The sequence below is a fragment of the Cataglyphis hispanica genome, chromosome 3, assembly GCF_021464435.1.
Source record: "Cataglyphis hispanica isolate Lineage 1 chromosome 3, ULB_Chis1_1.0, whole genome shotgun sequence".
NCBI classification, from domain to species: Eukaryota; Metazoa; Arthropoda; class Insecta; order Hymenoptera; family Formicidae; genus Cataglyphis; species Cataglyphis hispanica.
Window position 1 is genome coordinate 8,639,517 of NC_065956.1, and position 17,639 is coordinate 8,657,155.

The 17,639-nt window shown below is 38.1% G+C and overlaps 1 protein-coding gene across 3 annotated transcripts in view; it reads left to right on the top strand.

Moving 5' to 3' along the window:
• Positions 1–17,639, top strand: part of LOC126848246 (uncharacterized) — a 362,696-nt gene that overhangs the window by 267,175 nt on the left and 77,882 nt on the right. For all 3 annotated transcript variants that reach the window (XM_050589000.1, XM_050588999.1, XM_050589001.1), the window contains one exon: positions 12,090–12,267. In XM_050589000.1, the coding sequence (XP_050444957.1) occupies positions 12,106–12,267 (162 nt within the window). In that variant the 5' untranslated portion in view covers positions 12,090–12,105. The remainder of the gene's footprint in view (positions 1–12,089; positions 12,268–17,639) is intronic.

Consider the following 17,639-nt stretch of genomic DNA (forward strand, 5'->3'; position numbering starts at 1 on the left):
AAATTTTTATATAATTATAGTTCTTTTAAATATAATAACTCATTAATGCAGACAGATTGCAATACTCTTTGAACTTTTTCTTTTCTTATAATAAAGTGTTAAAAGCGTGAGCGGAAATTAATATATCGCGTGAATAAAAATAATCTCGGGAAACATATAACGGAGATTGAGATATCCCTCGTCGTATTTCGATAACGACGAGGGTGCCAACTTTGTTTCTGCACTTTCGTGAGACCTTCGACCATGCCACCCTTATTCGCCCTTCGAGCTCTCTACCGGGTAATTGCGGGATTCGTGATGGGAGTATCGACGTTCTCTCAAGGGATTATCCGACAAGATTGCCAAAATATCTTGACCTTGATTCTCCACGCGCGAAATTTGTCAGATTATGAAAACATTCTGATCGTGACGATATATTTTTTCTCCAATCTTTATTAAAGGAATGAAATCCAATCAAATCAATCTGCTAACTAATTTTTAGTTTTTTACATAAATGTATTTGTATCTGAAGTAACTCGAAAATTATCACATCGTGATTAAAGGCCAATTGATTGAATATTATTAGAATTTATGTAGAATTATCTTGATGAAAGATATATTTATTTGAATAACAGAATTTTCTCACAAATTTATTTTTCGTTTTTTTTTTTCTGAAAGTTTATACTCTTATTTCCTAGGGTTTTCGATTGTTTATCGTACGAATAATAATTCTCTCTCGATTTCGCGCCGTATCCAGATGCCTGTCTGGACCGGATGGAATATGAATCGGTGATGCTACCAATGGTTGCGACCTATCGAGATTTGAATCTGAATGGCCGGCCATTCGACCACGCTGCGTGATGTTACCCGTTTCAACAAAAACCAACACGTTTTATCAGCGACGTAAATAATTGCAGACATTAAACCTTTATCCACATCATTTTTCAGGCGAATTTTTTTACGGCAGGTGTATATATATATATATATATGTATATATAGTCCTTGTTTTAAATTTTAATTCTTTGAAAAAAATTATTGCAGGAAAAAGTAAATATTTGACGGAGGGAAACAAGAGAGCGAGTTAATAATCGCTTTCGACAGAAAAATCGCAAACGACACTGTTGTCGAAAACAAAATAGGTTGGTCTGATGACTATTGTGAAACGAGAAACAATTCCAAAAAAAAACATAATAGACAATTTCGGCGTTTCGCGATTCCGATTTCCAAATTTCGATTTATGTAACATTCGATGTTCCAATATGTTCCGAAACTAGATTTCAACGCGAAATGATGGTTCGTACTTTATAATATGTCTTGAAAAGAGTAACAACATTTACAAAAAACTATTACGTAAGATTTAAGATTTAAATGAAATAAAATATTGAAGGAACTGATATTTTTTTAATCGGATAAAAAATGTATAATGTCTATTAATAATTCAGAATCCAATATCTCGCGAGTCTTGATTATTTTATATGTTTGATTCAGTAACTTTTCAAATACTCATCGATTGACAAATCCAAGAAATTGCTTCATTTTCTTTTTCGATCATGCTTTAATCATCCAATACGATCAAACGCGCGGAAAAAGGAACGGATCGTGCGAGAAAGAAGATGAAGGATCTTCCCGGAGAAAGTTTCCGTCGAACGCGCTTTAACGTTGGACGCCGGAAGTGGTCTTCTTCTTCCTAATAACGGTGACGGGTGGTCAGAAGAAAAGCGCTGGAAATGGAAGGAGAAAAATGCCCGCAGACACACGCATCACAGACTCCCGCAATTGTGGCGATGCGGGGGTGGAGGGGTTGAGGAAGGGGATGCGGATCATTCCCCGGGGAAAAAACCCGGTCGGGTGTAGACGTTATTTCTAGCGAAAACTTTTAATAGCTTTCTGATAGCTTATTGCTCGGGCTTGTAAATAATTTCATTTCTCATATCGCGCTGAGTCTTCTCGATTCCTTCCTGCCCGCGTTATCATTGACTTTCGTCCTTGACGGGAGCTCCCGAAGCTCAAAGTTAAAATTCATATAGAATAAAGCATGCATCGATATCGTGCATCGGCATTATATTATATTTTATTTTTTACGGGACTTTGATAATGATTATCAGATAAATATATTTCATCGAATTTATTATGACTATTAATTTCGCAATAATGTTTATTGAAACTTTTGCGAGGAGAAACTTGGCCGTAAACTGGAATATCGTTTAGAAATTCGATTCGTGCCTTCAATCAAATGTCTCAATCACTCCAATCCGTTAAAAGGCGATTTATCGGCGTAAGTACGAGACGGACGATAATAAAGTCAGTCGCGGTCGCGAACAGCGTCGTGAAAAGACGCGCGCGTAAATTCGTCGCGTTTAACGGTCCGTAAATCTGCGAGGGCAGCTCGAGAAACGGCGGACACCTACGCGCTATAATTCCCGCGCGCAACGCACGCGCGCGAGGGAGATATCCTCGTCGTAAATAATACGCGCGTCGCGACATCGGCGCCGTTTTAATTCCGACCGTGTGTGCGAACGCGCGGGAGATCACTTGCTCCTCGCGGAACGTTTATTGATATTTATCGCCTGTTTTTGGCAAGATGTTTTTCCAACGTCCCTTCACCGCGTTGTAGTATTTTCTCATGATCTTCCTCTCATCGCTGATTCGCTAGGAATAAGTACGTTTCTCTCTGAATAGCTCATGGAAATTTTCATTGAAAAATGAAAGCACCGAAAGAGATCTACATAGAATATATCTTCATTCTTGTGTTTTATATTTTTTTTTTTTTTTGTCTTCTTCGATCATGAGTCCATTTATTGTTTATCGAAGTTGTTTCGTACCTCTTTATTATTTTATTTTGAAAAATAATTATCTTGATAATTATTTCTGATTTTAATTAAATAAAATAATATCTACACAAAATCAATATTGAAAATCAACGTTGAACATATTACAACGTAAATAATCTGCATTTATAATAGACAATAGATAAATTACACGGAGATTAGTGATTCATCTATTACCTCTTATTTGCGTCTCTGTCTCTTTGCGAATGATATTAATCGCGAATGGTGTTTAACATCATCCTCTCGGTGCGCATATCCTATTTCCATTCGCGCGAACAAATATCGCGGAGTCGTTCGCGTCGGTGTGGTCCGTCAGATTGAAGCCGGGCTAACCGGCTAGCCCCCAAGGCTGCAAAACGAGTCGCGACGGAAGAGAGAGAAGACGTCGTTCGGTGATGGAGGAACATCATCCTTAGGCGCGCCGCGGTAAGAAGGACGCGGGGAGTTTTCGTGGGGTGGAGGGGAGATTAACATAGAGATGAGGTCGCCTTGAGTCTTTTCCGCGCCGGAGTCGTGTTCTCATGATACCCGATACGTTCCTTCGTCCCATCTACCCGGTGTACCCTCTCACCTACGTCTATCTCTTGCATCGATTCTAATTTCAATGATAAATAGACGCGGAAATTTGGAATTACATAAGTGATGGAAAATGAAATATTTTTAATAAAATCTATAAATGATAAAGTTTAATATTTCGATTAATCTTGAATCTTTTAATTAGCGAATTGATCGATTTAATCTTTATGTTTAAAATGAAAAAAAAAGTCACAGAATACTTTAAAGAAATAAACTTTCATTGAAATGTGCAGTTGCGGAACACCTTATATATGTGGAGAAAACGCAACATATTTACTAAGGATATAGTGCTTATCTCTACTATGTGGGATATACTATGTATATAGAAATGAAGCGCATATGTAACGCAGCTGCATTACATAAACCGTTAGTGAGATGCCCGTCATACTCCTCTTAGCGCGGATTCGTTACATGATTATGTTTAATAAATAAAGCCGACTAAAGTGTTAAAATATTTTCCTAAGCGCAAGATGATCGGAAAACTAATTTGCAAATTATACATACTTTAAACATAAATTAATTATATTATATTTATATTAATAATTAGTATTAAAACCAACATAATTAATTTAATTAATGAGTATAATTGTGATTCTATTATTATTAACATTTTTAATATGTCCATCAAAATATTGTATTTAGTTGGCGATACGATACAATTATTGTTTCAATAATGTTTAACAAAATACATTCAATGTATCTATATAATAACTAATTTATTAATTATGTAATTAATTGTTAATTATCACAAGTCATATCAGTCAATGGAAAATTTTGCAAAATATTTCAAAAGAGATATAATGTAAGGATAATTTTAATAATTTGTAACTAAAGAGCTGGCATTTATACCAAACCGTAAATTAACTTTGTTCATCAAATTTATGATTTTATATAATGTCGATGTAAATAATGATACCTTGCGTATGACACATAACATAATTTTATTACATTAATTTCACGATGGCGGTTTAATTTATATATAATTCTCACCTTTTGCATATAATTATTTTTGATATAATAATTATTATTAAACCATTCTGAAAATTCAAAAGATTGCTGAAAAAAAATTAAATATATATATATATATAGTACATATTATTTAAATAAATTTTGAAATGTTGAAAAATTATAACTGGGATTGTAAAATTTTACATTCAAGACATTGTCGTTGAAGCGCATAAAGTTTCACGTTTATTCGGAGAGATCTCCGATCTACCATAGATTTTACGGAAGGATGGAGGAGGGTTTGCAACATTATGGCTACTCATCGGAACCTTTGTGAAACATCGCTACAAAATTTCCACCCCTCCGTCTCACCTCCCCAAGTTACTGGAATGATACACGCATGATTGTATCAGCGCTGATTGCATTACCGTTCTGCCGGCTGTTTGCAAACTGTAATAACAGCGGTGCATTAGCCATACACGCAGCTTCCACTCTCCCCCATCCTCTTTTCGCTCCTCCTACCTCTCTGTATTAGTGCTCGTATCACTTAACTAGGAGATACGAGCCGAGTGAGCGAAGCTAATGCTGAAATAATGCGACAACTAGCCATTTGGCTCATTTTGCATTATCGCATACCGGAAACGGTCACGAGGGTCACGCAGGAAAATAGAGTCACATTTATACGCGCTTTTTAATTAGACGTATCCAGAGAGAAGAACATTTTTTACTCGTTTCGCTTGAATTATAAAGATTCGGAGCGTGATATCTCACACTCACATCTCGTGCAATCTCTGTAATCATTAAACGTCTGCGTTAATTATTATATACGTTGTTATATCGATTGTCTTTCTTTAAGATTCAAAAGATTTTTGAATGGATAATAAATTTCCATTTTGTCCCAGAAGTGATTCATATTTGTAGAGAAACGAGCGGCGAAAAAAAACGGAGCAGCCTCCTACATCCATGGAATTATTCATATGTATATCGTTTCGGTCTGAAGAATCCTCGTCTTCTTCTCCGTCTCCTCCCCTATCTTTGTGCGTCCGCTAATGACTGTATTTGCCCAATTAACGGCGGCGAGCTCAGTCGGACTCGTTATTTCGGCAGGAAGGCGGCGAATGAGATTAACGCTCCGGTTTCTGCGAGGTTCTCTCTCGTTTCGGTGTTTCTCTTCTCTTTCTCCTCTCTCTCTCCCCTCTCTCTTTCTCTTTCTCGATGATGCCCGTTGAATCGACCGGGGTAACGCACTCGATTCCCGCATGCTCCCGATAAAAGTTTGTTTCGTGTGTCTTCGGCGTCGTCGAGCGAGTTAACGTCCAATTAAAGGAGTTCCTCGTTAGCGCAGCGGGTGGGCAAGCGACGACGACGACGACGATGGCGGCAGTTCTCTTCTCCCAAGGTGCCCGTTGCCACTCTGTTGACACTCGCAACTCGTATCTGGAGAACTGCTGGTAGTCGGAATTCTCTTCCCGCATTGCATCTTTCATGTACAAATTGACGCCTTCGCGGGCGAATTAATGAATTGAATAATACGAGATATATAATAAATATTAGAGGTGTGAATAATATAAAAAAAAAAAAAACTGAATATTAAAAGATTAGAAATATTTTATTTAAAAATGTATAATTTTTAATTGTGCAATTTTCAATATAATAAAAATATATAATAAAAATATCTGAAAATTAGTAAAATAATTTTAAAATTGAGGATCAGCATATAAAATGCATGCTATATTTTAGCATACATTTTATAAGCTATCATAGTATTGACAGATATTATATATATATATGACAAGTTGCGCGAAATTAACTCGAAAATTCGTTTAATTTATTAATAATTAAATTCTGTTAGAGAGAAGTGAATTATAATGCGAGCCTTGTATTTTCGCTATCCCGGGAATCTGTGAGATTAAAAGTTCAAGAAGCCCCTTACTTTCGCGATACACGAAACGCGATTAACTCCAAATACAATTCGCGGAAGCCGAGAGCGGGACCGACTGAATTATTGCTGCGGGAGGAAAAGTCGGGGTTATTTCCCCCGACACTCGCGCTCCGCTTGAAAATTTGCAGCTGACGACGTCGGCTCGGATCGGACATCACGGCGCAATAACGCAATTATAATTATTAACGTGACGGCGCCAAAGTTTCCGCCTTCGAGAGCGACACGCTTTTCCTCGAATTCGCCAGGTCAAACTCGTCCGTTCAATTTTTCTCCAGAGAATCTTCCTAAATAAATCCACTTTTACGAAACTTTATATATATATAAAAAAAAAATAAAAAAAAAAGAACTCTTGACGGAGACGGGTTTTGATGAAAATGTCAAATGTGGCAATTCTGAAAGAAATAACATCGATGATGTTACGACGTTGAAATCTCTGAAAGATTCGATAAAGAGGAAATTACGCTGTTCGTGCAATTTGACGTTGATCTTGAATTCTCGTTACATAAATAAAAATTTAGATGATTGACGAAGATAAACCTTGCTTAATTCAATATAAATCGGCAGAGATCCGAGACAATATTGTCTCGAAAACACCATGCTCCTTCCTTTATTTCACTCGAAGAAGAATTTGCATTTATTCGAGAATGTCCGGGACGGACAGTGTCCTGTTCTATTTCCCCCGGCCCCTCCTCCCTTCCCTCTTGCCCCTTTGCCTTTTTTGAGACGATTACAGAACCGAAATTTCGCCAGAGTCCAACTGGATTAACGCAGGACTCTTCTCCCCGCAACTGCGTTTTCAGCGGCGTTCGAGGTTAGTTCCGGGGCTAATCTGATTACTTAACGTCGGAACTTAACAAGAGGACCGACGAAGTTTCCTCTCGATGCTCGCCGCGCCTCTTCTCTCCACGCCAACTCCTCTCCCTTCCCTCTCCCCCCGTTTTTCCCCCGCGGGATTAAAATGACTTAATTTAAACTTCGTAACGCCGACACGGACGCCGCGCAAAACGACAATCCGCCGATTTTATCCTTCGTAAAGCCAGTCGCGCCGCCCGCATTTAACGCAGGTTAATTCGGCCGCCTTTATAAGGTTGTATAAGGAAGACTTGCCTCTCTCGCCGACCCCTTTGCCTCTGCCTCTCGACGTGATTACCGAGAATAATCGCTCAGTCTTTCCGGAGAACGCCATTTTCCTTCTTTGGTCCTGCCTCTGAAAACTGAAGGAATTCGCTTGCATTTGGAAAGTCTCGAAAATCTTTCTTTTTATTTTACAATACCTAAAGCAGCCGACAAAGAATTATTTTCTCATTCATAATCTGCGATAACAATATGCACAATCGAAGTGATACTGTTGGCCTTTCTTTTTCAATTTAATTTCATGACATTTCATCCACTTTTGTGTCGCTACATATTTTTTTTCACGATCGCCAAGAAATGCAAAGATGAAAAAAATTAAAATTAATAACCCTCCGTCTTTATCTACGATCTAATTGTCATCATATTCAAAACACGAAACACAAGAACAAGGGCGCGAAAATAGTGAAAATAGCTGACATGACCCGCGGTGTCGCGCGATAATCATAACTCCTCGTTGCTTCTCGCAGAGTTTGCACAAGGCGCGGGAAAAATATGCCGCCTGCCAAGCCGGAGAGCTCGCGCTGCGCCGGAGGAAATGATAAATACCGGTGGTGCGCGTACGTGACCGGGTCAGTCGGGGATTTTTCGGGACGACGGGTGTCGCGAGTAAACTGAACGAGAAAAAGGCTTTATCGTGACAAATGGCTGCAGGACGAAAATTTGCCTAATTAAAACGTAGAGCGCGGTCAACACGGGCGCGGGCATCCGGTAGCATACAGAAAAGGGATTAGTCCCCCGCGCACGGCGAAATTTAACCCTTATCAGCGCGCAACCGAGATCAACATATTTTTATTTTCTGACAGCGTGATAGACGAGAGGCAATGAGAAAGAGAGAGAGAGAGAGAGAGAGAAGAGAAAAATTACTAGATTGAATTTGTTTGTTTATTCCTCGAGAATCGCTTGAAATATTATACCATCTCTTTTTTTGTCTCTTTGCTGCAACAATTGTTTGTTTCGCGAGAAAATAAAATTGTTTACAATAATTTTTGAATTATAAATCTACTCGAAAATGTAAATTTAATTGTTTTAAAATCACTGAACCGAATTGAGATGTATATTTGCGATGTAATCTCCTCAGCGAAGTATTAATCGCGCAGTTTGCCCAAATCAAAGGGAGAGTCCCGTGTGATTCCGAGTAAAGAAACTCCCCCTTCCCTTTCCCTTTTACTTCTCTAATAAAATCAATCATGCACCAATAATCACACAACCACGCCACCGCTCTCGCTGGACCGTTTCTTCTAACTCGATAGCTTCTCGAGGACTCCGACGACTTGGAACCGGAGTCCAATCGGTAAGAGAACGCCGTTCGATAAATCCCTCGGCAATTCCGGTACGCCGAAAAGAGCCGCGGCCAATCTAGTCCCCGACAGTCGCTCGCTCGGCCACTCGGAAAAAGCATCCGAGCACTTTGCGGTGTCCCCCTTAGTTTACTCGTTTTCTTGCTCCTCCCTTCTCTCTCTCTCTCACCGCCTTCTTTTCTTCTTGCCGCTCTCGTAAGCTTGAGGGTGGCCGGATCTTCTCGGCTCGCGCGACGACTGAATCGATTCTCTTCGATTCAACTTTTCTTTTTTTTTTTCTTTTGCTTCCTCTTGCTATACAACTATTTTTGTTACAATATATTTTTCTTGACAGAATCCATGTGCAATTTAAAGCGTTTATGTTTACCTCGAAGAAATATCGGAAATGTCGATCGGACTTTTATTAATTTTTAATTCACGCGTAAAGATTGAAATGATAAAATAATATTTAATAAATTAGTAATTTAATATTTAATAAAACTGAGAAATATTATTATGGGATTTTCCGTCGAGAAATTTTATTTACCTGCAATATTCGAAATATTATGCGCGTTGCGTTATGATTAATAACATGAGACATGAAAGGAGTTAATATATTTCTACGATGCATGCGTAATTAATGATATAACTTTACTCTATAGTTTGCTCTCTCTTTTCTGCTGTGTTTTATTTAAATTAAAACTACGTTTAGACTAGCAGCAATTAATACAAAACTGAACAATTTAATTCTAAACTCTGTTTCTACTTGTGATTCATCATGCCGCTCCGAGTATTATCTTCCACTTCATCTTCACTTCGAAGTACGACAACCACCATTCGCCTAACTTTACGAGCGCGCGAGCGTCTCACTCTTCTCTCACTAGATTCATCTTAATTAAATTAAGAATATCATCTAAGAGTAAAAAATTGATTTTAAGGCAAATTAAAAAAAAAAAAAGAAAATATAATAAAGTACTATCGATTATTTTTTTCCACCGTATTTTAAATCATAAGCAAGTTTTTCTCCATTAATGTGTCTATTATTCTCATATTTATACCTCCATATAATAATGGCACTTTGGAATTTTCTCTTAATAGCACAAAACAATCATAAAAGATATTTTTATTTCTATAATAAATAATAAACTATTTTCTATTATTTGTTTTAAAAATTTTCATTTCTATGTAAGAGAATTTTGAATATTATGCGTTTCATATCACACTCTAAACAATCATTGTCCTTTATTTTCAAAATGATGATTTGTGAGAAAAGAAAAATTAAAGACGATGGTCGAGTTTCATTTGCATCCGCCCAATTCGGTCGGACGCGAAAGAAATATAGATAGATGTATATCTTCCCAGGATTCTGTCTGGACGAATCTTATTCAGCCGCTGCGGGGAAATGCGGCGGTGCCTGATCGGAGATGGGAATTAAATAAAAATCACGCGAACTGTAGATTTGGACTTTGCGCAGTCGGAAAGGAGATGAGCACAGTGCCCTCCCTGCTCGCCGCTCGGCTGCTTCTCCGCTCTCCGTTCTGCATGCGAATGAGAGAAACGGGGGGACGAAGGGAAGGAAAAAGAGGGATGTGGCGACGAGCGAGTAGAGGGTTGTAGTTCCTCATCGCCCGCTATGTCGACGTAGAACGCGTCGCCGAAGCTAAGTCGAGCCAAGAAACGTAACGGAAGGAAGACTGCATTTATTAAACTGAGCGCGCAGACGTGCACCTCCTTCCTCGGCCCATCTTTCACCCCACGGGCTCTCTCGCTCTCGCGAACCTCCTTGACTTCTCCTTCGTTTTCCCTCTCCCTCCCTCTCTCTCTCTCTAGTCTTCTACTCGTTCGTAATTCCTGGCCGCCGCTACCTTGGTGGAATGAGGTCGGTATGTGTAAAATAGTGCCTCGATACGCTCTTCATCACCGAGTCGCTTCCGTTTATTTCTATCCTTTCTTTTACGTCTCCGTTGATCTTCCTTCTCTTATCTCTCCTCTGTCTCTCTCTCTCTATATATATATATACATATATATATTATCTGACTTAATTTTCTTATATTTTTTTAAATTCTCTTTTTTCCTCTCTTCTTTTTTATTTCTTCTCATTTCATTTTTCTTCCAAATCATTATCTTTTGCTATATTACTTTTAAATTCATCTTATTTATTTTTCTATTTTATTCCTTGTATATTCCTTGATTTTTTGCATATCTTTATTTATTTCTTTTTCTTACATATTTCTCTCTACATCTTCGCGAATGACATACATTAATATACTTATATAAAACGTGGAAGGTCTACTATGCTTGAATTTCATTTTACATCCACGGAAATCATTGTCAGACCGCCGGAAGTATCGATCGGTCGGCGATCGTGGATGACGAATATGCGCTGAGCATATCGCATCACCTCCTCCCTCTTTTCCTTGCTTTGTATTGCGTATGATAGTGCGCGGGGGATGCGAGACAATTAATCAGCAGGCACAATCGCGTTCACCTACTCGCGCGACTCCAGTCCTACTTCGTGACTGATTCATTATGAGACCTTAATTAAGTCCCCGGACATTAGCATACCGACCACACCGCAATTTTTCTCCCTCCACGCCTCCATTTCCTCGTCTTTGTGTTCCGCTTTTCTGCATTCTTTTGTATGGTGGTACGATGTATATTTGTTCTTCTGAAATTCCTCATCGAATTCGGAAGCTCGATCGGTTTACCCTCTACCGAGCAAAAAACGACTTGGATCGAAAAAGTTCTCGAGAAAAATTTTCTTGGCACAAATTTAAACTTAAAATATATTCTAGATAGAGAAAATTAGTAATATCGCTGGAGAAAATCTTATGAAATTAATTAGAATTTTTGACAAGTGGAGATCGAAATACTTTAAATGAGTTTTAGATATGTAATTGGAAAAAGAAGAATTGAACTTTTAGAGCCAATTTTAAAATTACACATTCACATATTATAAATGAGGAAAAAGTATATCCTCGATTAGACGATGCGAAAGGGTTGAAACGAGCGCAGGTGTCCGTTCGGGACACCTTTTATCTTATCACGTGCCGGATGTGGTCGTGCTTTCCGACGTGGGATTCTTTATTGGGCAATTAGACAACTCTGATAAAAACGCGCCACTTTACGGTTCCATACTAATGAAATTTCTCGGGCACATTTTCATTAATTTCACGCGCAAGCGAGTGAAAGTTAATTATTATTGCAGTCTTCAATTTTAAAATTCACGTTAATGTCTTTGTAGACATGTTCTTAAGTATATCAAATACTGCTTTGATGAAAACCTAGGTCGGACAATACTTTTTCGAGAAACAATATGTTTTCACCCGCCCCTTCATCCCTTTTTCGCGCTTCCGATTAATGTGTCTCCGTCAATAAGATTAATCGATGATACTCTCGATTTTTCAGCACGCTGAGGTGGAGGATGGAGGAGCTGGAGACGCTGGAGAGCACGGAGTGCCCGGAGTGCCCCGGGCCGCCCCCTGAGTTCCGGTTGCCGCCGCCTCCCCGGCCGCCCTTCCTCACCGAGAGCACCTTCTGCTCGGAGTCGCCCCTCGCCGAGCTCGAAGACTGCGTTGCTATCCCGGTAAGTCTGTGTTCTTGACTATTTCTTTTTCTTCAATTATTCAACTCGATTTGCAGAGTGCTGCACTGATAAGGGCTGATTATATTGCCCTCATCTCTGGAAATCTCTCATTTAACTTTCCGATCCGATCTCAATCGAGAGAGTCTACGTTTGCAAGACATATCTTTATTATAACATTTGATTAAGAGTTTTTGAAAATTAAGAGAAACGAGACAAAAATGTTAATAAGTTGAAACAATATTTTTTTAGCAAGAACATTTGCTTTATTTTATATAATATAAATAAAGTCGCTATAATATCATATTTATACACAATCAGAGAGATAAGGGTATTTGAAACATTTATTTCTGATTCTGATGAAATGAAATGAATATGTACTTTAAATAGGATTTAATTAATATATAAATTTATTAAATAACATATAAAATATTAATGTACAAATAAATTATTTCTCACGCGCGCGCGCACGCGCACACACATACACACACACATTTTAACCATTTTAAAATAGTTTTTGAAGGAAGAAATAAAAATATTAATAAATCTTTATTATCTCTTTTGTGTTATAAATGATTATAATAAAAAATAATAATTTATTTGTATATTAATTAAAATCCCATTTAAAATATTTTAATATATTCATTTGATTTTAATCAGAATCAGGAATATTTTAAATATGCTTTATCTCTTTAAATACTTCAAGTAATCAATTAATATAATTACTTTTCTCATTACATAAACATTACAAAAAAATATTTTTATCTTTAATTATTTTTTTATTAAATAACTACAGAATGATATATGAAATAATATTTAGTATACAATTTTATATACATATATAATGAGTCTTCAAAAGTATTTTAATTACTATACATATATTATAAGAATATTTGATTTTGTAAAATTATTTTATTATAATTTATAATTTTAATTATTATACATTTTTAATTAATATTTCTTATATGTATTTTTGTTACTATTATATAATTATGTATAATTTCTTTCATAGAAATATTTTAAATTCATATTTAAACGAAATTATTTAAATGATTATCAGTAGTCTGTATTTGAAATATGTTCATTTCTGTACGTAATATTTTTAAAACTGACCACTTTTGTTTTATTTAAATTATTTTGACGAGGCAACCTTTTTCACGGTGCATGAACGATATTTTATTTCGTCTGAGGAGGCATTAAATAGTTGGAATGCGCGTTATCGGTAGCCCGAACTAATCTGCAAATCGCCTTTCCTCGTCGGCATTCGTCGAACGACGCGCTCGCTAATTCCACGATGTGACTCTCTAGACTCTTCAGATCCGTAACTAACTCCGTAATTCAGCCTTTTTTCCGCGGCTTATATCGATCTTTTGTTCGATCGATATGCACATTCGAAACGCAGAGAGTTATCGCTTTTGTCGTTTGCCCGCTCGTCGCTCGTACGGAGAATATTTGCGTGCCGTATTCATGAACGAATACCGGAATTCGAAGATCGATGATCGCAAGTTCTGCGAATATCCACGGCTTTGAAATATACGCTCAAGTTTCACGATTATTAAAACCGACGGAAAAAAAAAAACGGCGAAAAGTTTGAGAGGGTCGACCGCGAGTACTTCTCTGCGAGAAAAATTATTGGAAATGTGGTTTCTTGGATATTCTCGAAGATTCTCCAAGATCTGCCGATCTCTTATTCCTTCTACTTTTAAATATATACACATTTAAATATATTACATTTAAATATATATTGTTCACGTATAATATTAATAACTGTGTACGCGCTCGGAATAAAAAAAAAAAATTATAATCGCTACAATTATATTTATTCTAACGAAATATATTCATGAATGTGGAGATGAAATTGGTATAAATATAGTTATGTTAATGCGATTATTATATTTATTTGAATGAATATCTGAATGAATAATGGACCGAATTTACATCATGACATTTGACGTGGACAGCTTTTACCGACACGCTGAATTTTAGTCACGTCCGAGAAGCGCTATCTCGATTTCGAGGCGTCAAATTTTTCCAACTGTCTCGTACACTCATGCGCGTATTTTTTCTTCCTTTTCATCATCAAAAAAAAGTCAACGCGATGGCCGTCTGACGGAGCACTCGGGCGAAAATCCCGTGCACGTCTTGTAAGAAATTCGCCGCCAAGTACCGGGCGTTTAATTGTAATTACAATCGCAGAAGCTCGTCAAAGCGCTCTTTTCCCCCGATGAAGGAGATAAATTGGATATCCTGCTGTTATCTCTTTTGATCCGCCGAGTACGCGCAAGAACTGCCCTGAATAATAGAGTATCGTGGTAAGACGGGAGGCGGAGGGGAACGGCAAGGGACAAAAAGACACGTTCCGCGCTAGGGAGGGTGGTTGGAGTTAATGTAAAATACATAAACGGAGTACTCGAGCAATTAAAGCAATCAGCATTTGCCGAGATTTTTCTGTCTTGTCTCAAAGCGTTCCTTCTCTTCTCCCCTACCCCTTTTCCAATCCCTTCCGCGCTCTCCTTTAAACCTTCCTGCTATTAGATCGTGGCTCGTATAATATGTAAAAAATCTGTATTTCTTCGGCATTTCATCACGCAACAGAGCTTTTTATTGAGCTTCTATTGGATGTTATTCCCATATATTGTTACGTTTTCAATAGCGCGGCTGTAAATCTGATTTGTCCTTCACAGGCTTTAATTTGTCGAGTGTATTCAAATGCTCGCGATAGCAACACGTTAATTAATAACGATATAACTGTAACGATAATAATTTCCACGATATAGCAGCGTTGTAGAATCGCTGCTTTCTTTTTTTTTTTTTTTTTTAATCGAGTTTTAAGTAAATAGAGCATGACACATCGCGATACATACATCGAGCGTGATTAATTCTTATTTCGTTCTATATCCACTGAAACAGAGATTACGTGCCACAAGAGCGAATAGAAATGTCCAATTATCGTTGCAAATGTGATGCTTTCAAATAACGCGAGAATGAAATAGAATGAACCGGTGGATTAAAGCAAGTGCGAAGAAAAAGATATTAAATATTAAAGCGCATCGTGAATCTCATACATGAATATAATATATATATATATATATATGCGTGTGTGTGTGCCTATACATATATAGATATACATAAATCAGATTTCACAGTGTTCTAATATTTTCCGCGTTACGGATACACCGTACGGTACATGCAGCTTCTTTGACCCGCGTTCACGTGATCTATATGGTACCGGCCGGACGTGAATGGAGCGCATCGCACGGGATGGGAAAAGAATTCCAATTAAAGTGCGTCACGCGATTCTTTCCGCTAGCCGGAACTCTCTTCCTTCGCACGCGACTTCTCACGTACGGTAACTTGGCAGTGACACAAGAGTCTTTGGATTCTTTGTCGTTAAAATATAACTGCGTACGATTATTGCATTTAAAATAATATCGATTACTACGAAAGATTGAAAGAGTAAAAAGCATCATTATATCGTAATAATATTTATCTCTTTGTGGAGATAGTAGGAAAATATCAAAGATATATACACATATCTTTCTCTTTGATAACAGCAAGTCACAGGAAAATAAACCGATGTGAGAAATGTAACGGCTGTTTCTCTATCAAGATAGAGAACTATTACGAGCGGTCGAAGGTTATCTTATTCGATAAAGTAAGAAAACAATGGTCGCGGAAATCCGGTGTTCGCTCGAGAGGAATCAAAATTTTCGAGCGACCAAACTCGTAACACGAAATGTGTAAGACTCGTTACATCTTATCGTCGGTTAAAAAGTATCAGTGCTCGACGCGAGCAGCTGGGCGTTACAAGTATAAACGCTGGTAAGAATAATCGCTTCGGGAGCAATGTAAATAGAGAGAGAGAAGTCGACCGACTAAGCGAGACAGTTGCCGGTTGGGTATTGTCTTGAAAGCGGATGTGGCCGTTAAAAAAGAGAGCGTATTTGCCACGGAATCTTCTTTCCTCGTCGTTCTCGCCTTCTTCGCTTCCCCATGGTCCCCGTGGTGTACCCACGACGCGATAAAAACGCTTCACGACTATTAATAGGGAACATGTGCTCCGACCTTGTCGCGCGCTCGACCCCTTATCGCCGTTAGCGCGATTTTACATCATTACGGATAATTGGAGACACGTATCTTGCCGCACCTCTCCACACGATATATTTCGGCAACTTAACACCATAGTCTCGAAATAGCTAGCTAGATGGATTTCATTACATCTTTCCACAGATCTATTACATACCATCACTTTACGGAGAGAGCATCAAAAAGACCTCGCAGAATTTTAATCACCCTTGAAATTTATAGTAATTGGAGGAACTTTTAGGACTAATTCGTATCTCCTAAAAATTTTCAAACAAATGCATTGTCAAATATTGATTTCCGGTAAACTCGAATTTTTTGAAAAATATGTCGCTAAAAATGATTAATGATGGAAAGCTCGTTCTTGTGGCCAATTCTAAGCGACTGCATTTGATTCGTATATGAAGCTCGTTTATAGACTCGTATTTAATTAAACTCGATTATCTTAATTTCCTTTACAAAAATAAATTATCCCTTTTAAGATATTTCAAGTATATTTATTAGGTTAATTGAATTTGAACGTCATTGTTTCGCTCACCGAGTTATCGAGATATATGTCCCCATTGCTTAGCGTCGCTAATATTGTTTCCTAAATGCAGTACTGCTAGATACTACATCGTTGACTATTCGTAACTGCCGGACGTGCAATTAGCGTATCGGATGATTAATATCGCTGTCGCTGCAGTATAGAAGGAGCACCCTCGAGAAATACGTCGAGATAAAATTAATTCAGTTGCAGTGGAAGGTTCGCTTCGCGTTGCTCGTCCATACAAGCGCACGCGCGCTATTAAATCGCCATCCAATAAGGACGGTGGTCTGCGCATCCCGGCAACTTGTGTCAGCGAATTATTTTGACATCGAGCCCGCACTCCGGGGACCAGAATCGAAATTAATTGTTCACCGGATAATAAGACTCTTCACCCCGTATCGCGTCCCGTGAAACGGCAATAAATAGGAAACGCCGAGCGATGCGGCGACCGATTGTTAATCATTTTCCATTGTCGTCGCTGAGTAACGGGGCGGAATACGCAACCAGTCTGCGTGCGTTTAATCTCGACTAACTGTTCGACTGCAGCTCAAATTCTCAATTTGCGACCGCATCTCAGAGAGAGAGAGAGAGAGAGACCGCAACTGCGAAACGGCGTCTCTCTCGCGACGAGAGATTCTCTTTTATAGATTGTAATTGAGTGGCGTGTTTACCGTTGTTAATCTCGATCACATTTTTCGGGAACAAAAATTCGGAGCCGCACCTTGACATATCGAGAATACTACCCGGCGTTTTTTATCAACTT